This window comes from Nyctibius grandis, chromosome 1, assembly GCF_013368605.1.
Source record: "Nyctibius grandis isolate bNycGra1 chromosome 1, bNycGra1.pri, whole genome shotgun sequence".
NCBI classification, from domain to species: Eukaryota; Metazoa; Chordata; class Aves; order Nyctibiiformes; family Nyctibiidae; genus Nyctibius; species Nyctibius grandis.
The window spans coordinates 13216290-13239327 of record NC_090658.1 but is presented as its reverse complement, the minus strand read 5'-3'; the positions used below and the strand labels follow the sequence as shown (position 1 = coordinate 13239327).

Genomic DNA, 23038 nt, shown 5'->3' with positions numbered 1-23038 from the left:
CGCCTCCACTGCACTTCCTGTGGGTGATGTGAGTTCTGCTCTGGTGACAGGTTTTAGTGTAACTGGGGGAAGGCAGTAGAAATGGGATGTGACAGCTTGGCTAGGGACCACGTGGAAATCCTCAGCTGCCTTTAACCTGCACGTGGCTTATTGCTTTGGACTGTGCTTGGCTGCTTCCGCCTCTTCTCCTTGCCTCATGGTGTGGGAGGCAGAGCCTGCTGCATCCTTGTGTCTTCAGAGGAGAGTTATCTTGGGAGCAGTGTGGCAGCACCAAAGCCCAAGGCTCTCCTGGCCCCTTTGTGGTAGGGGTCTGCTGTTTTATGCTCTCAGTTTTTAATCCAAAACTGAACAAATCCCCTGTACTTTAAGGCAAGAAGGGTAGGGCCTGGTCAGGCTGGAGGTGGCTCACCCCTGTGTCACTGCTGCTAGAGCCTTGCATTCCTGGGTCCATGTGTCACCATCCTCAGCTGCTGGTAGATCCTGCCCAGCAGGGAGCAAATCTGCTGCCACCCCAAAAGTGGTCCTGCTTTCCCCTTCTGCCCCTCTGGAGCCAAATGGCTCCTTCCTGCTGGGGCCTGCATGCCTGGCTGCAAGGAGGACGTCCTCGTGGGGATGTCACCTGCTTCTATTCAGCACGCTAGCAGTGAGGAGCAAGTCTGCTGGCCTGTCTCTCCCAGCCAGCTCCTGGGCCCAGTACCGCACAGCAGGGGAAGCCTTAGGGCACTGCCCAGCTCAGACAGTGTTGTGGTGGCACTGAGCATTGAGGTAGGCAGCAGCATGGCAACACCAGCTCATGGGAGGAGATGCTTCCAACATCTCCAGAGAGCTTTCTACTGACAGGGGAGCTGCTTTTCCCTGTGGCCTCCAAGCCTCAAGGAGTCAGTTGGGTTATTTTCCTTCTGTTTCTAATGCTGTCCCAGCAGGGCATCTGCCAGGCCTGCTCTGGTGCCCCTCCAGGTGAACTGTGGGGACCTGCTATGGGTGTCCAGGGGCAGGGCAGCCATTGGGCATGGCTCATGCCAGTTGATGTAACTGCAGTTGGTTGGACAGACAGTGGTGGCTGACAAAGCTTCCACACGTACTTCCCCCCGTGACACCCTCGGAGCCCACCAGACTCTCACAAGGAACTGCCTCTCCTCTCACAGCTGCTGGCCAGGAGGAATGGCTTCAGCCCCAGGTACCTGGGATGCTCTCTCCAGGCCTGGGTGGTCACTGCGCAAGCCCCCCCACCCCCGACGTGCACAAGGAACAGACACCCACGGGAGCAAGGGGGACCTGCCTGCCGGCAGGGACACACACATGAGGAGGCTGCAGGGCTCAGGTCTTTTATTGCAAAGAGGGAGATACAAAAAAGGACAGTCATCCCCTCTGAGCCCCCCTGGGCCTGCAGCTCGCTGAGAGGGGTGACAGGCAGGGCCCGTGCATCTCTCCCCCAGCACGGGGACCCCAGCTCACAGGGCTGCTGCCAAGCACCGAGCTGAGGTCAGGGCCAACCACAGCAGCGGAGAGGGTGATCCACGGTGTCCCCATGCAGCACCCCCCCCAGCCTAAGCCCTGGCTGGCCGGAGGGTAGTGCTGCGTGGGGAGCACTGATGGGTGGAACCCGACACAGAAGAGGGCTGCCTGGCCCCAGCCAGACACGATATGTGGCAGGCAAACCTGGCCTCCTCCTCTACTCCACTGCCCATCTCACTGGGTGGGGTGCTGAGGTCCCAAACTGCTCTGCAGCCTTACAGAGGCTGCTACGGGGGCCCTTGCCGTGTGACCCTCGGGGACTGGAGCAGCTTCCCCCAGGGAGGGAGGGAGCAGGACCATTGCCCTCTCTCTGGGTGAGGAGCTCGGTGGCCCGCCTCATGTTTGCAGGTACAGCCAGGCATGGCGGTGCCCAGGCTGTGGCTCCTGATGGCTTGTCATGTGTTGTCCTGTGCCAGCTCCTCAGGGCAGGCAGGCTGGTCCCGGGTCTTGCGCAGCCCTGGGGAGGGCTGGGCCTGGGTGCTGTGCTGCAGGGCCGGGTCCGGCCCCAGGGGCGTGTGGTGCCGGTGCCGCTGGTACTGCACAAACATACAGACCTTCAGCCCAATGGCCAGCATGTTCTTGCCCATGAAGATGCTGGAGACCCGAGCATCCCTGAAGAAGACCATGTTGCTGCCTCGGATGAAGATGGTGGTAATGTTGACAGTGAGCATGCTCAGCATGGGGTACAGCATCATACGGTGCGGCATGATGCCAATCCCTTGCATGCTGATCTCACAGAGGGACACGCAAGGGAGGACCAGGAGCAAGATGTAGCAGTAGAAGAACATGATGCCCTCAACCCAGAGCGGCAGCCCCTTCTTCTGGGGCTCCCACAGGTTGGCCTGGATGTCCAGCACGTCCAGCATGTCCACAATGACCCAGAAGAGGCGGTTGCGGAGATCTTCTTTCTTCTTGAATGTCCTGACGTACTCCATGTGCTCTGTGGCCACCAACAACATGTAGAGGGCTGGGATGCAGATGGAGAGCAGCAAGGTCAGCGCTTTGCGAGCTATGAGATCCAGGTTTTTCCGGTCAGCTTTGTAGTTCTGGTATACAAAGTAGACTTTGATCTCCAGAACGAAGACATACAGGAACCAGAGGATCATGGCGTAGCCCCGCTTAGCTGTCTTTACCTCTGCCCCGACCCAGATGGCCACGTAGCGGAGAACCAGCAGGAAGCACACATCACCCACTGCCACCATGACACAGATGCCCAGCTTCCTGGAGCCCTGGCTCTGCTCCACCAGGTAGGCATCCATGAGGACGAGGCTGGTCATGATGAGCACAGTGGAGAGGCACACGTGGGGCTTGCTGACAGGTGGTGGGGGAACCATCCTGCACAGAGGAACACGCAAAGGTCTCAGGGAGTTGCTGGGATTCCCCATTCCCCAACCTTGGGCCCCCTTCTGCCCCTCCTCTCCCTAACACCTGTGGATGGCTGAAAGAAGGCAGGAGGGTTCATAGACTCTTCTCCCATCCTGTGTGCCTGGTTTATTCCAAACCCACAGACTCCTAGCCAAAGTGCTCCTGAGACTCCTGGCCAGGTCATCCTGGTGGCACATGCTGGCTGAAACCCAGCTCCTAGGCTGCACATGGGGATATGGTGGGGTAGGCTGAACAGCCTTCAAGCACTTGGGATGATGCTGCCTCTTCCAGTAGCTCATCACAGTGGCTAGTCTCTGCCACTATGAAGGGTACCTGCCTTATTTTCAGTGGGATTTCCCAGCCCATAGCACTGATTATATTCTCCCCCCGCCAAGGCACACAAGACCATATCTATGCTTTCAATCCAAGCAGGTCCTTAACTGCTATGATCCAGGACCGCTCTCTTTTTAGTCATCTTTATTTTCATGCACAGCATGAGACGAAGGATTGCTTTTAGCCTGGCTGTCCTGTGGGGTGGGAGGGAAGAAATCAGCCCATCATCTTCAGTTTCCTTCAGCCTCACGCTCCCCAAGAGCTCTGCCTACAGCTATTTGCCCATGCCCACCCTGCCCCAGCACGATAAACCAAAGGCAAGGAAAAGCAGCACCAGCCTACAGCTCCAGGACACAGGAGCTCTGCAACAGGCCCTCAGTTTCAGCTGGATGCTCAGCTTTCCCAGGCTGGGGCAGGGCAAAGCATGCTCCCCAAAAGCACCCTGCCTGGCTTGGCCAGCACCGGGGCTGTCAGGCTCCCTCCCCCTGGCCAAGCACAGCTGCGGGCAGCTGCTGCCAGAGATGGAGGGAGGACGGAGCCAGGGCCTCACCAGGCACAGCTCGGCAGCTGCTCTGGAGGGGAGCCAGCCCCCCGGCTGAAATGGAGGATGAAGCTGGCCTGCTGACTGCACAGCGCTGCACGATGGCTGCCTACGCAGAGCCTGCTCAGCCACACCTGGGCCGTGAGGGGACACCATCCTGGCCACCCTGTGGGCAGTATGCGGGTGGCACTTGACCAGGGAGCAAGCGCTTGGGCGTAGGATGGAGGCTGCGTGGTGAACAGCCACCCCTGCACACCAATGGTCCTGGTGCTGACATGGGCAGCACAGGGCCCTTGGGCACAAGCTACCCGAACTCTTGCATCCCGGGGCCCAGAAGCACCCTGGCGTGTTGAGGGAGGCAGCGAAGCCTGAGCCTGCCAGGACACAGGTGCCTCTAAGGGAGAGCGCTCGTAGGCTGGCCGGCCCGGGGGAAACGCTGGATGTGGCACATCTGGAGGGTGCTGCACGGCTGGGCTCTGCACCGCGTTTACGCCCCACGGCCTCCGCACGCCTTCGCGGAGCCGGCGGCAGCCCCGGTCCCCGCTCAGCACGCTGCTCCTCCCGCCCGCCACGGCAAGGGGGTGCCTGGGGGCGCACGGCCGCCCCCGGCCCGGCCTGTCCCGAGCCCCCTGCCCGCGAAGGGGTGGCAGCCCGCAGCCAGCCCGCCACCGGCCGGGCCTGGCCGGGGCCCGGGGCGCGGGTAGGGGAGGAGGGGGCAGGCCTGGCCCGACCGCGGAGGGGACCCGGCGAGGCCTGCAGCCCGCCGCCCCCTGCCCGCGCAGCGTCTACCTCGGGCGGCTCCTCGAGGCGCCGGGGCAGGGTGGTGGCGGCGGCGGCGGAGCCCCGGCGGCGGCCCCAGGCCCGGCGCGGAATCGCCCGGCTCGTCCCGGCGGCGGCTCTGCGGCGGCGGCGGCGCTTGGCCCCTCCCGGCGGGCGGGCGGGCGGGGACTGCGGCGGCCCCCGCCACACCGGAGCGCCCGTCACCGCCCGCCGCTCGCTCTTGCTCCGGACCGCTCTGCCCTGGTCTCCCCCGGGCAAACCCGGGGCCGCGACCCCTTGTCCCCGTTCCGGCACCCCTCCCGCTCCCCCTCCTGCCCCATCAGCTCCTGCCCTGGGGTCACATCCTGCACCCCCCCGCCCCCAGCCACCCTCCTGCCCCACCGCCCTCCTCCTGCCCCAGCCCTCTGCCCTGGATCCCCCAGACCCCCACAGGGCCATGGGTGCTCCCTGCCGCAGCCCAGGAGGGGCCCCAGGAAAACCTGGGCACCCGGGAAAGCCTGGGCTGGCAAGTGTCCTGGCCGCTGGGTGCCGCTGGGTGCCCACTGGGTGCCCACTGGGTGGGACCAGGACCACTCCTTGCTGGGGCCTTGCTGGTGGAGCAGGCAGGGGAACCCATGGGTTGTGTGCAGACAAGTGAGACCAGCGAAGCCAAAAGGTTTCCCTTAGCCTGGCAGACATCCCTCTCTGCAAATGCTCTTCTATCAGCATGAGCAGCCTACTGCATTTAGCTCTGAGCATGGTTCTAATTGATTTAGTCTTAGCTATGCAGGAAGGTTTTCCAGTATATTTCCACTCTGACTTTGAAGTGCTCGTTGTAAATACACATATTTTGAAGACGGGGAAGTGCTCGGATCTCTGGAGATGGGCTAAGAGCAAAGGCCAGGCATACACCTGAGTGAGAGGACAAGTGCCAGTCACAGTCATGGAAGTGCAGCCCACCTCACCCTCCAGCTGCTCACAGGGTGGCCATAAGTCCCGTCTTGTATCTGATGCCCTGGGGCATCTTGGGTGGCACCAGGAACATATGAATCCTGCCTGTAGTGTCCATGGCAAATGGAGACACTGAACCGGCATCCAGGCTCAGTCACGTGTCCTGAAGTGAGCGTGGGCCTCATTTATTCCGGCAGGTGAAGGGCCCGTGTGAAGGGAGCAGAGCTCTGGGTTAGAGAGGTGCAACAAGGTGAAGAGTTTGGCTGTGAGATCATTCTCCTAGTCCAGGACAAAACGGCAATCTCCAGAAGGGGATGAAAGAGCAGGGAAACAAAGCAGTCAAAGCAACCTGCCTCCAAAAGGAAAGGAGACCTTGCAAGTCAAGATGAGTGGAAAGCACTGTGAGGCACGAGAGGAGAAGCCAACACAGCAACAAAACCTAGATCTTCCCTGCTGGACACAGGAGCTCCAGCTCTCACTCAATATCAAGCCAGTCTCTTGCAGGCTCTAGGGAGAAGCAAAGGGTCTCTGTCCATGGAGGCACCCAGGGGGTGACCACAGAGATACACACCTGACAAAGGCAGGAAAGAGGTGCTGGAGGCAGCTACCAAGCAGTGGGGCTAAAGACAAGATGATTCATCCCTGGACTGGAATCATAAAACCCCTGAGTTTTATGGCTCTAGCCTAGACACTAGGACAGGAGGTGACAACGTTCGTGTGGGAAGCAGTGAAGAGCTGCTTTAACGAGGCACATAAAAATAAGCAACCAGAGCAAAGGCAGATAATTATGCACTTCTCTAAAACATGATACTGCAACCACGGTGCCAGTGCTCGCATGTGGATGCAGCTGTGATCAGAGACAAAACGGTGGGAAACCGAAGAGAGGTACCCCAAGGATCCTAGGCAGATCCTAGCAGCTCCCTGGCTGCTGCTGGCTCCACACCTGGGAGGAAGAGCATCTTCAGCTTAGTCCTGTGCTGCCTAGGACAGCTGCACCCCACCGTTATCACTGAAGAGTCCCTCTAAGGCAGTGACCACAATGCACTCAAAGGCTGTTGGGAGAGGGCCAGAGAAATCCATCAGTCACAGTGAACATCCTCGAAAGGGAACAACAGGAAGCAGGGGAAGTTTGTCAGCAAGGAATGGCAAGCAGTGGCTGTGGTGGGGAAAGGCTGGCACTGGCCTGGGGACCATGCTGAGCGCTTCAACTGCTCCACAAGAGCCTCATGGCCCCCAGAGCCTGGCCACAGTGCAAAGGGCAAGAGGTGGCTGGAACTGGTGGGCATCCTTCAGGAAGGCAATTTAAAAAAAATAACTGGGAACAGCTTCTGAGTGTTGGATCACAGGGTGCTGAAGGGTACTTTAACATCACAAAAAGGCCTAACGTGAGCACGGTGCTGGAAGGAGACATCAGAGTGGAGAAGCAAGAAATTGGGTATGCCAAGTGGGAAAATGAAGGAGTGAACATACAGAGTGAATCCAGGTAACCATTTGTCAAAATACAGAATGGAGGGGATGGAGCTAAGCAACAGTGACAATGTCCTTTGGGGTGCGGGCTGGGCCTCTGAGAAAATGGTGTCTGTTGAAAAACCTTAATTTCAAACACAGCCACATGTGGTGTCACACACCTGACGGGACAGAGAGGTGAGGACTGCTGCTTCTGCTGGCAGCAACTCGGAGGAGAGGTGAAAGGACCATCATGGAAAACAGCATGATAAGGGCACTTGGTGCAAAGCTGCGGCAGCGCACAGGCTGGACCACCTCGACGCACCCAGAGGGGAAGGCAGTAGCCTGGCACAAAGGATTTTGAAAGTTGAGGCTTGTGCCATTGAGTCTAGAGGACATAAATCCTGGAGGTCCTGCAGGGCAGGGAGACCACCCCAGTCCTTCACACGGTGAGTACACGAATGGCGGAGGCAGGGACCAGCAAGCCCAAGCACTGGTGATGTGGCACTGTCCCCGGGCCTCGGGCTGGATGGGGAGACAGCCCGCAGAACGGCTGTTTGTGCCACAGCCACTGGGGGCCAGCGCAGACCTATGCAGGCTGCTCAGGACAAGCCACGCTGGCTCCTTGTCATGGGGTGGGGGGATGTGTGTGTGTGTGACCGGCAGCATCCTCTGTCCCATGCAGGTCCCGGGGCCAGAGACCCCTCCGAACATCCCCCCACATCCCTCCAGACCTCAGCCGTAGTCAGAGCACCCCCAGCACCAGTGGGGTGAGCTGCTCTCAGCCCCATATTGTCAGGGCACAGCCAAATATGCCTGAGCTGGGCCTGGCGCCGGAGAACAGCACCCTTTCCCACCGCTCTGGGCCGGGGCTGCTGGCAGCAGGGGCCTGCAGGTTGTGGTCACAAAGGAGAAAACATGGCTTTGCACCACAAAAGGTGCTCTTACAGTTAAACCCAGGGCTGTTGGAGAGGCACATCTGTATTGAAGAGAAATGCTCTGCTCCTGAGCATCTGCCACGTCTTGCTGCACCTCAACCTTGTCCAGAGTGCAAAGGCTAAGGCAGCACATGGCTTTCCAGGAACAGCGTGGTTGAGAATGTGCTGGCCCAAAGGGACCAGGTGCCCTGCATGTGCTCGACAATGCACGAGGGCACGCCGTGGTGATCTGTCTGCCGAGGACAAAGATGCCGGCTGCTATGAAGTCTCTAAACAGTGTGAAGTGCTGGGGAGAAGCTGGTGGGCATGGTCCATTTGGATAGCAGTGACACATAGGAAAAAGAAGGGGTTTTCTGGAGACATGTTTCAAGATGGTTGCCTGGAGGCTAAAGAGCAAGGGTTCCTTGGCTACTTTTCCTGATGTGCTTGAAGATCATATCCACAATGAAGCAAATCTCAGCTGGCGCTTGGCACACAGAAAGGTCTCAGCTTAAGAGGAGGTGGGGAAGCAGCTGAATGAGATGATAGCTCTACCAGGCTCTGTTTAAGCTGAAAGATACTGGGCTTTGGAACTTACAATGAAAAACACAGAAAAATTTGGACCCCCAAGGACAGGGAAAAGCCACCACATGTGGAAGAGCACAGTTTTGGGTAGCTCATCCTGTAGGCACAAAGTCAATATAACATGAAGGTAGGAAAAAGATAAGAGCAGGCTGTGTAGCCAAGCCCCCAAATAAACATGGCATATTGAAAGAGCCTGAGAACAAATTCATGAATTCATCTGTAGAAAAGCCAGAAGGCTGAAACAAACAAGCAAGCTGCACTAAGCATAGAGGTACTCGAAGGGAACAGGCTGCAGGGAGAGAACCAGAGAAATGCACCTCAATCACATTAAACATCTCCCCAGGGGAAATGCAGGAAATGGAGGAAGCTCATCAGCAAGAAACTGCAAGTGGTGGCTGCAATGGGGAAAGGCCATTTGTGAGCTGGGGACCATGCTGAGAGCTTCAACAGCTCTGAAAAAGCATCACAGGTTGTAGAGCATGGCATAGCCACAGAGCAGAGGTGGCTGGAAGTGATGGGCATCCTTCAGGAAGGCAGGGGAGAAGCAGCCCTCCCAGGCCAGAGAGGTGGCCCAGGAGAGCTGCAGGACTGCCAGCCCTTGGGGGCTGCCTGGAAGGCTACGTTCTGCGGCTTGTCACCTCAGCAAGCTGCCTTGGGCTGAGCGGAGAGGTGCTTCTGGCCTCCTGGAAGTGAGAGGGGATCCCTGAAAGCCTGGAGCACTCAATGCTATTGAAGTACCACACAAATAGTTTGGAATGGGTGACTAAGACTGGAAGGTAAATGGACAAAAGCAAACAGCTGGGAAGGGCTCTGCGATGCCCTTTTCTAGGGACAAATCAAGCCCCCAGATCTAGCAGAGTCCTCTGGAGCAGCCAGCTGCTTTGGGGAAAGGCAATGGTGATACCCAGCTGAGATCAAACCACAATGGGTGGAAATGCTGATGTAAGACCCGGCCAGCATGACCACCGCAGTACTCTCTCCTGCTGCAAAACAAGGTTTCCACACTTGCCTGCAGAATGCTATGAAAATGCAGCTCATCCTTGATCCAGTTGGACTTCCACAAAAGCCTCTGCTAGGATCCCTTGGCAGATGCTCTCAGAGAACCAAGGCTGTCAAGGATGAAAGGAAAAGTCCTCACACATTAGTGACTTCCTTAAAGGAAGGAAGACACTTCGAAGCAGCAAACCAGCTGTTTTGCAAGCAAGACTGGAGGTCTCGGCAGCTTTGCGGTGGGATGTGTGCTGTTCATCAGATGCAGAAATGGGCTAGGAAAGGGGGCAGAGAGCAAGGTGGAAAAGTTTGGTGATGGTTCAGATTATTCATCTAGTCAAACCAAAAGCTGATGGGAATACTTGTGTGTTGAGAGACTTGAAGCTCAACAGCAGATGAAATGTAGAACTGACAAATGCAAGTAAAAAGAAGAGGTCCAAGGGACAGGCTACGAATTAAACATCAGTATTCAGGGAAGTGACCCTGAAATGCTTACTGATAATGTTCTGAAAACACCAGTGATGTGCTCCAGATCCACAGCAGAAACTGTGCATGTTTTATACGGCTTTGCAAGTTTGTGCTGCTACCACTTCTCAAATCCTAATGTCCCCACTGGCATCAGCCACATTTTACAGTCTGCCTGGAATAACACTGCATCAATGGAGAACTGTCACTGCTGAGTATATTGAACAGCACAGGTCCTGGCATGGTCCCTGCAGAAGCTAGGGGCTTCTCTTTATTTTGTGGCTTGGCCATTATTGACTTGGCCAATTCTTTCAGGTAGTTTTAAGTGAGAAGCACTGCAGCTCCCGGCTCCTCTCTGCCTCCTTTCAGGATCCCTCGGCCAGCATCACCCTGCTCTGATGATTTGGTTCTGTTCCTTTTCCATTTTTCCAGAGGCAGTGCCGTTTCAGACAGATCCAGGGCTAAAGCCCTGTGAAAGATGAGGTCCCCTACAGGATCCTTCCCGCTTGCTGCTAGAACAGCACCGCAACAACATGTTTATTCAGCTACTGTGCCACAGGCTCGCCCTAAGCTCTGCCCCTGCACACCATGCTGGCCCTACAGATGCTCTGGTGTGCCCTTGTTCCTAGGGGGTTTTGAGGAAAGAGTCAGTTTTAGCTCTCAGCTTCTTCTCTTTTGCAAGGCTCGTGTTCATAGAATGGTTTCAGTTTGAAGTGCCCTAGTTCCAACCCCCCTGCCACAGGCAGGGACACCTTCCACTAGACTAAGTTGCTCAAAGCTCTGTCCAAGCTGGCCTTAAACACTGCCAGTGAGGGGGCAGCCACAGCTTCTCTGGGCAACCTGTGCCAGGGTCTCACTACCCTCACAGTAAAGAATTTCTTCCTAATATCTAATCTAAATCTACCCTCTTTCAGTTTAAAACCATTCTCCCTCATCCTGTCACTACTTGCCCTTGTAAAAAGCCCCTCTCCCACTTTCCTGTAGGCCCCTTCAGTTACTGGAAGGCTACTATAAGGTCTTCCCAGAGCCTTCTCTTCTCCAGGCTGAACAGCCCCAACTCTCTCAGCCTCTCTTCATAGGAGAGGTGCTCCAGCCCCCTGATCATCTTCGTGGCCCTCCTCTGGACTCGCTCCAACTGCTCCATGTCCTTCTTATGTTGGGGGCCCCAGAGCTGGACGCAGTACTCCAGGTGGGGTCTCATAAGAGTGGAGGGGCAGAATCACCTCCCTCGACCTACTGGCCATGCTTCTTTTGATGCGGCCCAGGATACGATTGGCCTTCTGGGCTGCAAACACACATTGCCGGCTCACGTTGAGCTTCTTATCATCCATCACCCCCAAGTCCTTCTCCTCAGGGCTGCTCTCAATCCATTCTCCGCCCAGCCTGTATTTGTGCTTGTGATTGCCCCGAACCACACGCAGGACCTTGGCTTTGGCTCTGACCTGCCAGCCCCGTGGGTCTCTATTTTCCCTGTTCCGGCGCTCTGAAGGTGGTTTCCCCCCCTCACACCCACCTGCTCCTGCTTCCAGTCACCCCTTCAACCCCGTCCCCACGGGGCCCAGCCAGCCCCCTCCCCACAGCACCTGAATCACCCCGGGAGCTCTGGCAGACCTCACCGCGACACGCCCTCACCCGCCGCCCCCGGTGCAGCTCCTCCGCGGCTGGGCTCTGAACCGGCCCTCGAGGACCCCCTCAGCCGCCCCGTGGAGCGGCCTTTGCGGCAGCGGAGCACGGCCCCGATCCCCCGCCCGCGGGGTGTGGGGGACGCAGCGGCCCAGCCCCGCCGCCATGGCAACCCCGCCGCCATGGCAACCCCACCGGCAGGGCCACGGCACCGGGGCGCCCACGCGCGCGCCCGACCGCGCCCCTCATCGAGCTCGCGCGGTCTGAGGCCGCTGTGCTTTAAAGGGATCGCCGCCACGCCCCACCCCGCCAGCCGGAGCAGTGACGCTGTTCCCATTGGCTGGCCCCGCCCCGGCGGCCGCGTCCTTTTCCCTCTTCGATTGGCTACTGACCGCTCCGGGCCACCTCCCTCTCGGTTCCGATTGGCTGGTTGCCAAAGTCGCCATCCTCGGCGTTGCCCCGCTCCGATTGGCTCGTCTCCCACCGCAGGCCGCGCCCTAGCCGCGCTCTGATTGGTCACCGGCCTCCCCCCGCCGCGCTCAGCCACGCTCCGGTTGGCGGCCGCGGGGAGCCCGAGTCCGCCCCGCCGCGCGAGCGAGCGGGCGCGCGCCGAGGCGGAGGCAGGCGCTGAGGCGGGGGGCTCGGGCCGTCCCCTATCGCCAGTGTCGGCGGCGGCGGGATGGCGGCGGCGGCAGCAGCGGCGGCCGGCGCGTTGGGCTCGGGCCCCGCCGCGGGGCCCCCGGCGGTGGCCGGCGGGGCGGCGGCGGCGGCGATGGCGGTGTCCGGCCCCGGGCCGGTCCCGGTGCCCATGAACCTCTTCGCGACGTGGGAGATCGACCGTTCGGCGCCGAGCTGCGTGCCCAGGTGAGCTGTGCCGCCCGGGGCGTCGCCGGGGGCCGCCCCGCTCCGCTGCGGGGGCCCTGGTGGGCCTGGGGCCGGGGATGGCACGGCGAGGGGGATGAGGCCGTCCCCGACCGGCCCCCGACCGGCGCCCCCGCGCCTCCGGGATTGGCGGCCCCTGCAGCATCCCTGCCCCGCCAGGCCGAGCCGGGACTGAGGCCGCGCCCACTCGGTGGCGGCTGGGCCTTGCCCCAGCCAGAGGCTGGATGCGCGGAGAACGGCTACCCCGGCCGCCGTTCCGCCACCGTGCCGCCCGGTGTGCTTCCAGTGGGAGCAGCGGCAGCACCGGGGACCGGCGGGGCTGGGTGTGCCAGCACCGGACCACGGCTGCGTTGACTCCATGTTGCGGCCTCTGGCGAGTGCCTACCGTGACGGCCATGGAACATCTCAGAGTGGGGTGTACCATGGTGGCCATGCTGCTTCTCAAAGCTGCCTTCTTGCCCGTGAAGCGAATGATGGCATTGCAGCCGGTCCCCTGAAGCCAGGTAGTGGCCACCACCATGGGCCCTGTGTCACCTGCGCTCCAGACTGTAGGTAACAGCAAAAAGGATTCGCTATGCTGCCAGCTGAACTCACAGGTGTATCTCACTCACAAGCTGAATGGTGTAAATGTCGTTGCTGACTGTATGGTTAAGGGTATGTCCAGGATAGATGTGCTTATGGGAAGAATGCAAAGACCTGTCTTGGAGCAAGGAGGTGCTGGATGTGTTAATGAGCTAAGTGTCTTTTGGCACGCTGATCAGGAGGTCTCTCGTGAGAGTTAGGGGGCAGATTCAGGAAGTTGCTCTGGATCCATGTATCTCTGGGCTGTGGCATGTTGTCTGCAAGTGGTGTATTCAAGTGCTGCACAAAAACTAGAGGCGTAAAATTCAAGAGGGGAAAAATAATTGTTCATAGAATCATAGAGTGGTTTGGGTTGGAAGGGACCTTAAAGATCATCTAGTTCCAACCCCCCTGCCATGGGCAGGGACACCTTTCCACTAGACCAGGTTGCTCAGAGCCCCATCCAACCTGGCCTTGAACACTGCCAGGGAGGGGACAGCCACAGCTTCTCTGGGCAACCTGTTCCAGTGTCTCACTACCCTCACAGTAAAGAATTTCTTCCTAATCTAAATCTACCCTCTTTCAGTTTAAAACCATTCCCCCTCATCTTGTCACTACTTGCCCTTGTAAAAAGTCCCTCTCCTGCTTTCTTGTAGGCCCTCTTCAGGTACTGGAAGGCTGCTATGAGGTCTCCCCGGAGCCTTCTCTTCTCCAGGCTGAAGAGCCCCAACTCTCTCAGCCAGTAGGGCAGAACACCAACCTTTGTGAAAGGGCTTCAGAAGGTTGATGTGTTTGTAGGGAGAAACTTGGTGATTGAGTGGCCAGATGGGTTGGGGTAGAAATGTTCTGAAATACTCTGAGCTAGTAGAGAAAGGCTGTGTGATTGTGGTTGCCCCAGAAGGTCCTGGGCTGAGCAGGCAGCAAATGGGATGGAGTTTGCAGTATGTGTCTGTGAAAAGCCAGTGCGCCGTTTGATGCCATATTTTGAGGCTGTTGTGTGGAGCAGGAAGCAGTGATCATTCTACAGCTTTAAAGTGACTTGAGGTATTGTTTATTTGGGGGTAGGTTATTCCCAAGCTGCAGGACAGAACTACCAGACTGACTTCCTGCAGAATGAATAGAAGTTGCAGATACAGAGCACAGAACTTAGATGGTGAAGCACATGTATGTACATAGTCTTCACAAACGGAAATGCTGCAAGAGCTAGAGAGAGGAGGAACTGCTTTGGGCAAACCAAAGACAGAATGACCGGGAATAGTGAGACCAAGTTTAGAAGTGGGTTACATGGGTGGCGGGATGCCACTGGGTGAGCAGAAATGGTGTGTCATCAGGTTGAAAGTTGTTTGGAGAACTGCTCTTTGACCCAATGAATCCTGTGCCTTTTCACAAGGACAGTTTCCATTAGCATTGTGTAGATGCCTGTTCTAATGCATGAGCTTCTTTTTGTGTTGATAGCCAGGCAGGCAGCCATCTGACACACCAGCTTGGAGGAAAATTCTGTAAAATTAATCTGAAATTTCATGTCTGGAATGTTTTCAAATGCAACGTTTGTTAGGATGGGAAGAAGCTGATGGAAGCTGACTCTTCCTTCAGAGGCCACAGCTCTAACATGGTGTGCTGCTATGCCTGTAGAGTCAGCAGGTGTCCGGAGACATCCTGTCAGGCTGCAGTGACCAGTGCGGGACTGATGCTTCTGTGTTTTCTAGTCTTCAGCTAGCCCAAGCTTTCCCAAGTGAGTGGGTCACAGGTGTGCACCTCTCAGGCAGGTATTTGTGTTCACTGAAACTAAAGGGAGATCAAGCCCCAAATCTGAGCTGGCTTAATGGCGTATCTGTGCACTGTGCTTACTTATTGTTTGCCCGTGTTCTTCCTCTACTGATCTGCTCATATAATGTTTTAGTCTTGACATTATGTTCTTCAAGGTAGAAACTCTGCTGTACTGCCCCGGTGCCCAGCACAGGTGGTCTCTGGTCTTACTGTGCTTTGGGGGTGGTAGTGGTGGCAAAATAATCTTCATTCAAGGGCAATAATCCTTCTCCCTTGGGCCCCTCTGTCTCTTATGCATGTGTAGTCTCAATTCTTTCAGCCCTGTGCATATTTAGGGAAAAGAGAACTTTGCACTGATTTTAATGCTATAGAACATGCTTTCTTTTTCTAGACTCTGTATTATAAGTCTTTGCTGTCCCTGTGCTCCTTCTGAGGTGTTTCATTTTCTGAAAATGCAGCTCCAGCTGCTGCAGGACTGGGCTAGATCAACCTTTGTGGGGTTGCTCTGTGTTTGGCTGTTAATGCAGGACAGTTGAGAGGTTGTGTCCAGGCCTTCAGGATTTCAGAGAGGAAGTCTGAGCCAGTAAAAATAGGCACCGTGAAGTATGAGCCTCAATGTACTGAACGGTTTGGTAGTATGACTGTAAGACTTCTGATGCCTTGTAGGAGGATCTTGGCTTTCTAAGGTGAACTGTTGCCCATAATGGAAGTCTTTCCTGATGAATCAGGAATGCGCCACTGAACTAGTTCCATGTTTAGTTTTGGAAGTTGCCTTGCTCTCAGAATGAAGGTATCATCCCTCCTGCTGGGTCTTTCTCTTTTCAGAGCAAAGTTGAGAGAGATTTGTGAACTCTTAATGCCCTTCCTATGAACTGAGTAAGCATAGCCTAGATCCAGCTGCCTTTGGCTGAGGTGGCTCTCAGGGGAGGCAGAGGTGAATTTTCTGGGCAGTGGGCTATTATGCAGAGAGGCAGAAAGAAATAAACACCTGGAAACCAAGCAAAATGCTTTTTGCTCTTCAGTTAGGCTACCCACTGGGGTCGGGATTATTGACTTCCCATTGTGATGCCTGAGAAGGAAAGCAATCCTGGTTGATTCACGCTGCAGGGTGTGAAACATGCTTTTGCTAAAATAGTCAGTCGATCAGCCTTAACTTCCACTCGTAGTTATCTTAGTAAAAGTTTTCATAGCGGTGTTCTGAGGCGGGAGAAAGTGTCTTTATTGTGATACCATGCAAGTAAGCACCCTTAAGGGCTGTAGCAGGTTTTCACTGTATGGAGACTGGAAGAAATGAACTAGAGCTTTGCCAAAGTAAAATGTCAGTCCGCATCAAGGTAATGTCTCACTGTGTTTTCATTGTTTTGTATGCTGATCAGGCAGTACGTTTGGAAAAATGTGTAAAAGGATGTTGTGCAAACATGCTTGAGGTCTTGTTCTTTGCTAGTAGTGGTATTTTTCAACCTCTGTTAATAAGACTGCTCTTCCTATTTTTCACTTTAATATCTGAGAGCCCATAAATGTAAGTTCTTAATTAGGAAACAAGATAAGATTGTGTGATTGTGTTCGCTCTTACTCTTTTTCCATGACACAGCTGTTGTGTTCAGTGTTACGTGGATGTTGTTTCAGTGATAAGTCATCACATTTCTAGTTAGAGGTGAGAGATATGAGTGGTATTTTGGCTAATGCATTGTTGAGCTCAAGTTGCAAGGGGCGATTCTACCTGTACAAATTATGCTATGAATGGTGCTGCAAGGATTAAAATACACTGCATTTCATCCAGAGTACTTTGTATCTCGGTATGATGCATGAGCTCAAAAACATTCCAAGTCTTGTTGCCACCCACACAGTGTGCTCGAACATGGTGTCTCCTGATTATGATAGTTAGAAAAGCATTGACTTAGGGAAATGCATGTGGTTTGGGCTCACTTTGTGAGACTGTGTATGTGCACCTTCAGGACATTATGTTTCAGAAGATGCTCTGAATTCTCTATCATTAAAACTTCCAAATGTACATTTTTGAAAGTTATAGCCTAATGAATGTCTTCTTGGAATGAGAGCAGTTGTTGCAAGTACAACTGGAAATACCCCGTAAGTGCCAGCTACAGTGATCCTTTGAAGTGCCATGAGGTGAATGTTCTCATCGCTGCAGCCCTGTTGTCCTGTTTGGGCAGACAGTATCTATTACCTGACACCTCATGGAGAGTACGGTAAGACTTCATTTGTGCAGCTGGTTGCATGCTTTCCTTTGCCTCAGATCCAGAAAGCCTTGCAGTGAGCAGTACGTCTTGTACAGTATGGAGGAACATGCTCTCCTCTGGCCCAGCTGCATTCAACTGGGTTGGCAGCATCTCACAGCCCCATGAAGTGGGCTGCTCTGTCAGCTGTGGGCTCAGGGGCCTGTTTCTTCTCTGCAATGAGTATTGCCTGTCTTTTCTACAACCCCTAAGAGTTTCCTTTTCTGAAGCTGGTTTGGTGATGAGAGGCCTCTGAACACGGTGTTCCTTTAAGAAACACTTATTCCAGCTGGAACAACATGTATTTGTCTGCCTGAGATGTTCTTGAGTGGTTTCCTGGGTAAATCAGGCATTTTCATGGTAAACTTCCAACCTCAGCAAAATCTGCTCTGTTTGAGTAAGCCACAGAGTTGCACCTCTGGGAGCATTAAATGATTCCAGATTGTTCCCTCAGAAGATACTACAATGCCGTGACAAACCGGAGTAGCTCCTGACAGGGAGCGCTTGGGAGAGGCCACAGTTTCTTGTAAGGAAACAGTCTCTTATAACTGGTGATACTTGCCATGTTTGAATTATGATTTCCTTTTAGTCCTGTATAGAAAACAAAATGTTCTAAACAGCCATCAAATTGCTTATTATTCTTAATATTGTGGGCTTTGCTACAAGCCTGCAACATAATACGTCTAATGAGTTGTCCACTATCTGTTGCTCTCTGTGGCTTGCTGTTGCAGAGGAGCATGTTTGGGATTCCTCCTCTGGCAGTATGCTCAGAAGCTCTCCCTTCTGAGCATAAATTGAGTTGGTGTCTGTTACTCCTTCTTTCTGCTCCTTAGTGGAAGTCAGGACAAGTGTCCCCTGCCAGTATGATTGATGGCGGGGCATGTGCTCCTTTCTGAATATTAATAGTGACTTTCCTGAAGGCTTGATTTTATTTGAAGTACCTGGCACGCTGCCTCCTAGCCTTGCTGTCCAGTGTTTCATTCATTAGCTAGGCTGTGTTAGGTCAGTTGTCTGACGGCTTATTAAAAATGTTGCATTGTTCTTATTGTGCCAGTACGCTATGAGTGCTCATTCTGCTTCCTCTGGCATATTCAGTTACTTGTGATTGATTACTAACAGCCAAGTAGTGTGCATATGGTACACCCTCCTGTGGGATGGAGATCCTCTGACCTTTATCCTGTCAAAAGAATAAATTGCTGAGCACCAGTTTCTTATGGGGTTCCTGTAGCAGATTCATTCCTTGATGAAATCTGTACTGATGCTTTTTGTGTAATTGTTTGCAACGTGGCATGATTCTAGATTGAATGCATGTCTCCAGTCAACTTCAGAAGAAGTTATTTGCAAAAAAGAGCCAGAGGTGAGAAACATACTGCATTTTATAGCATGCCGGGTGAGCATCTGGGTAAGAGAATTTTCCTTGTGTTCCTACCTAGTCCAAGCTTTCAGCATCCCAGCTGATGGGGAAGCTGTGCTTCTGTTTTGTTTTGGTTTGGGTTTTTTTTAACTACATCAAAGCTGGTGGATACTGTTTTGGGAAACAAGAAGTGAGAGTATCTTACTCCTCTGTGTGGGATGTGGCAGCAGGGCACCTGTCTCTGCCTCCAGGGAAGCAGACAGCTTTAAGTGATATTGCTCTTGTAGTTAGAAGTATCTTAGATAAATGAGGCTTTGTTTGGATACTTCAGTATACTCATTGCAGTGAACCCAAAGGAGAGATGCAGTATTCCAGGTACCTTAACACATCGCAACTGTGGTTACAGAGACCACTCCCTGCTCTGCAGTGTGATTCAGCCGCTGTGCGCACAGACCAAAATCACACTGGCTTTTTCTGCAGGCCTATTGCAATGTCATCTCCTTTATAATTTACTGCCCACTGTCATCTCTCGTGCTCTTTCTGTTTCCCCTGTCTCATGTGGTCTAAACCAATGAGGGATTCTGTTTAGTAAATAAAAACTCCTGTTGTATTTTGGCTGCTATTGTAGTTTTTCTAGGTTCTCCTTATTTTCCTACTCATGCCGATTTTTACACGTCACTGTAAATCCTTTCTATCATGCTTCTTCAGTGCAAGAATATCTTAAGTAGCATGAGATCCAAAGCCAGTGCATGTGGGACCATCTCCTAGACAAAAAATGTCCAGATTCCATGCCCAGCTGTGTGTTTTTGATTGTTTTTCTGTGCATATGATAACTAAATTCTCATCAGTATAAGCAGTTGGGGATGATGGCAGGACTTATGTCTTTGGTTCCATTTTCCAAAACTGAAAAACACTAACAATTAGCTGTTCCGCTGTTACAATGGTAGCAGGGTTAGAGTAAGTGTAACTCCCTTGTAAAGGGTTCTGCTACTCTTTGCCTGTTCTTTAATACCTTTTCTCTACCAAGGGAGAAGATCATGTTCATTCAAAACCTCTCATTGATTCTTCTGCTCTCTGATTTTCAGTAACAGTTCAAGTAGTGTCTCTGAATCCGTATTATTTAGATCAGTTTTTTAGAATTATGTTTTTTATATATTTTTAGAAGAGCTTCCTTGCATTTTTTCTGCATTTTCCTCTGTGTTCTTTCAGCTATCTTCCAGTAATCCATTTATTTTCTGCCTTATCAATACATCCACTTTCTCCTCATTGCTTCTTTCCCTCAAAAGCACTGCACATGCCTGCTGATAATTTTGGCACTGTTCTAACGTTTTTTCCTTGTTTCTGTCTTGCCTTGCACACTTGTAATTGAGTAATCTTTAGTTCTGAATCTTAATTTTTCTATTTTCAAAGTAGTTTGCTTTTTTTTTCCTCAGAATTTAGAGACTATTCCTTGTGAAGGTGCAATGATCACATCTTGTTCTTGTATGGCTTGTATTTTTCAGCTGGACTATGTTCTTGATGTGCTTGGATTGTTTTTTAATGGCTTTTAGATTTTGTCACTGTTAATGAATACCAGCTTTTTTCTTTTGTGAGCCTTCCTGACTTTTCTTGTATGTGCATCCCTGAAATACAGTCCCATAAGCTGACATTTCTTTCAGTCCTCTCATACATTATGCTTGAGGCTGCTTGCTCCAAGTATTCCTTCCTTTTGTGTGTGCTCCTTTGTCTGAAGCAGACTCAGGATGTCCATTTGGATTTCACAGCATACTGTGTATATGAATAATTTACTCATTTTTTTCCCTTATGTTTGTCAAGTCCCTTGACTTTTCAAGCTTTTTCTCTGCCTATTATATTCCTTAATCTCCAGTCACACAAAAAGACGACATTCCCATTACTCTGCATTTACACTTTGTTCATCTCACCTGTGTACTGATTAAATGTTCATACTTATTTGGGGATAACTTTATCTGTTACAATACTGATTGGTGGAAGTGTGGAAAAGTCACTCTTATTTCAGGGACATGCTGCACCCACAAGGATCTGAGCAGAGAGCTGCATTGTACAGGCTCTGGTTATTAACAGCTTGTGTTGCAAGTGGATGAAAAGCCTACGCACAAATTTACCCGTTTTGGTGAGAATCATTCTTTTGAGTGAAGAATCTGAACCGTGCAACTCTTTAGAATGAAACTTTTTTTTTTTTAAAGGTAAAATTTTTTTCTTAGTTATGAAGAAGCCTCAAAAATGGATGCCTATGCTGGTTTGACAGTGTCTCTTCCATGGGCCTTTATCACTGCTGTTGTATCACTTCAATCACTCCCTTGTGCTCTCTTCCCAGATGTATCTTACCATGGTACTGTGTGCCTGAGCCTGCAGGTAGTCAGATCTAAGGTGCTTGCCAGCTCAAGATAACAGCAGAGGAAACAGATGGGATGTTTGCTGGGTTTGCTACTTCAGAAGTGGCAAGCTGTAATGAAACCTTAACTCTGCGTTCGTCATTAGTAGGAAAGTTGTTAGACTATGCGTTACAGAAGCTGCTGTATGGCATGTTCCCTTTTTGTCAGCATGTGTGGAGATCTTTACCAGGACAGTCTGGACGATGGAGGATGCCCTGTGTTTTAAGTCACTGTAACAGGGTTTGCCAGACAGGTGTCTATTGGCGCTTGAACAAATGCCTGCAGCAGAGAACTGGAGGAAGGTGGTGTGGATCAGTGAACTAACCTTGATCTCATTTCGCTGCTTTTCCCAGCTTGGCTGCATTGGCACATCTCCAGTGGACTTGGAGGTGTACCCCATCTAGCTCTGCCAGATGATGGGTGTTAGGATGTAGCCTGTCTTGGTTGAAAGGTACTTGTCACTGTGTCTTAAGCACTTGTTCTTTTCCTCCTGGTGACAAGGCTGCAAGTGGTGTTTTTGTAATCACTCACTGCTTTGTGGTGGTTAATTCATTAACATATTTTATTTTAGCCTGGAGACACAGTGAGCAAGCTGTTTAGCAACAGGTATCGTGGCAAACTGCTAGTGCTGTGGATCCGTGGAGGTGTGGTGCATTTGTACCTTGCTATGCCATTGACTGCTGCTCTCAGCTAAGCTGGCAGTGCAGAATCTTTTGTTAAAGCAGCCTTGGATCTGAGGATAGCTGGTGCAGCAGTTCTGCTGTGTATGTAGACAGAAAAGTTCAAAATCTGTTACATTTGTGAAAAAAGTTCTGTGACATACTAATGCTGATGCAGCATTAGTTTCAGCATGGCTAAACCAAGAGAAGATCAATGTGCTGCTTCAGACTGCTTTTTTTTCTGTCTGCCCTGAGGTGGCTTTTGGGCAGACCCCAAGTGAACAGCTGGGATTTCAAACACAGCGATCTTAAGTAAAGCAATGACCAGTTAAAGATATGATGTTTCCCAAGTAATGTACCCTTTCTGTTGCCTATAAAAATTTTTTTTTGAAGTTTACTACAGCATGTAGCCTTGCAACTGAGCCATGGATTGTTTAGTAAGCTCTTTCTAACGTTTCTAGGGAGGCTGTTATGCAGCAGCAATGAATTTGGTCACATGCTTTTTGTTAAACAAGTAACTTTTGTTACTTCTTTTCAAACATTTGTTTGAAAATAGAGCAGAAAGATGACCTTGCAGTTTGGACACTGAAGTGAGGCTCAGATTCAGATCCAGGATCTGAAGTTGGTTACTCTTCTTCTAGTTCAAATAACCCTTTCCCTGCCTGAAGCCATAGCTATGACTCATGTTCCTGTTCTCCCCACTTTGTTCCCAGCCGCTTGTTTCCATGCTGCAGTGCTGCCGTTTCCTTGTGTGTGCCAGGGCGACTGGGGAGTTCTATTGTAAAGCAGAAGTGATCTTGAGGTGTGGCGGGGTTGCTCCCAAAGCCAATGTCCTACAACCCGGTGCTGGTACTCATAAAGGAAGAAATTTCTCCTTCTTGGGAAAAATGCAGCCTTACAAGACTGCCCGTACGCTCTAATGTATTTCCCTGAGCTGGAAAGACAAAGCTGAAGGTAGAGGAAATGGCTGGGGATTCTTCCCCGGTGTCCACAGACTGGAGAGCTGGGCTAGGAAGCCTGAGGGTGTTCGGAAAGGGGCAACTGGAGAGAAACTATCTGAGAGCCAGATCACCAGCAGAGTTTTCCTTGCTCTCTAATCTGGATGCTGGCAGCTGGGAATCCTCTGAACAGGCTCAGAGGACCGTGGGAACTGGTGGAGGCTGGAGGAAGGTTTGGGGAGCAGTATGTGGAAATCAGTTGGGATTTTTTGGACTTTCTGCTGAGGTTTTAAGGGCTCTTTGTGCTGAGGAAAGATGTTGCTCCTGGTAGGGGCAATTAATATCTGCATAGCTTGCTGTGGAGCATGAGAGAAGCTAATGGCTGTGTGACTGAGTAGCATGCTGTGCGTGCTAGGACAGGCTGTCTGGGCAGATCCTAATGCATCCTCGGGAGATGTTTCTTGACAATGTGCTTATTATCTGGAAATCAGCTTGTGTGACAGGAGGCGCCAGAAGGCTATGGCGGAGTCTCATGTCCTGTTGTGGTAGATGCTTGTGATGTGCTATAAATGAAACTCTGCCTGTTCTGTGGGGGTTTTACTCCATGCTTTGGATAGACATGGGTGAGGGGGAAGCAGAGGTGAAGTGATTCATCCAACAGTTAAAAAGTGGCATACGTGGATTAAATCTCCCCTCTCTGCCTGGAACCAGATCTTAACTCTAAATTGCTTCCTTCTGTAAAAGCGAAGTCTCACTGTAG

General features: G+C 52.5%; 2 protein-coding genes across 5 annotated transcripts in view; one reads left to right on the top strand and one right to left on the bottom strand.

Annotated features, from left to right (window-relative positions):
- Positions 1–1752: 1752 nt before the first annotated feature.
- LOC137670448 (transmembrane protein 121-like) lies at positions 1753–4596 on the bottom strand. Its single transcript, XM_068413307.1, has 2 exons — positions 4544–4596; positions 1753–2850 (listed from the first exon to the last, which is right to left on the bottom strand). Exon 2 carries the CDS (start codon positions 2847–2849, stop codon positions 1911–1913), a length of 939 nt encoding a protein of 312 aa, XP_068269408.1. The 5' UTR covers position 2850; positions 4544–4596; the 3' UTR covers positions 1753–1910.
- A 7651-nt stretch (positions 4597–12247) lies between these two features.
- The window catches only part of LOC137662988 (phosphofurin acidic cluster sorting protein 1-like), a 71160-nt gene continuing 60369 nt past the window's right edge, over positions 12248–23038 (top strand). For 3 of the 4 annotated variants that reach the window (XM_068399812.1, XM_068399806.1, XM_068399798.1), the window contains exon 1: positions 12296–12354. In XM_068399812.1, coding sequence (XP_068255913.1) covers positions 12299–12354 — 56 coding nt within the window. In that variant the 5' untranslated portion in view covers positions 12296–12298. Of the gene's footprint in view, positions 12355–23038 lie in introns of all 4 variants that reach the window. The other variant, XM_068399820.1, reaches the window with a different exon arrangement.

Bases quoted from the DNA above. Each gene is read 5' to 3' on its own strand.
- LOC137670448 (XM_068413307.1), bottom strand. From the start codon at position 2,849: ATGGTTCCCCCACCACCTGTCAGCAAGCCCCACGTGTGCCTCTCCACT.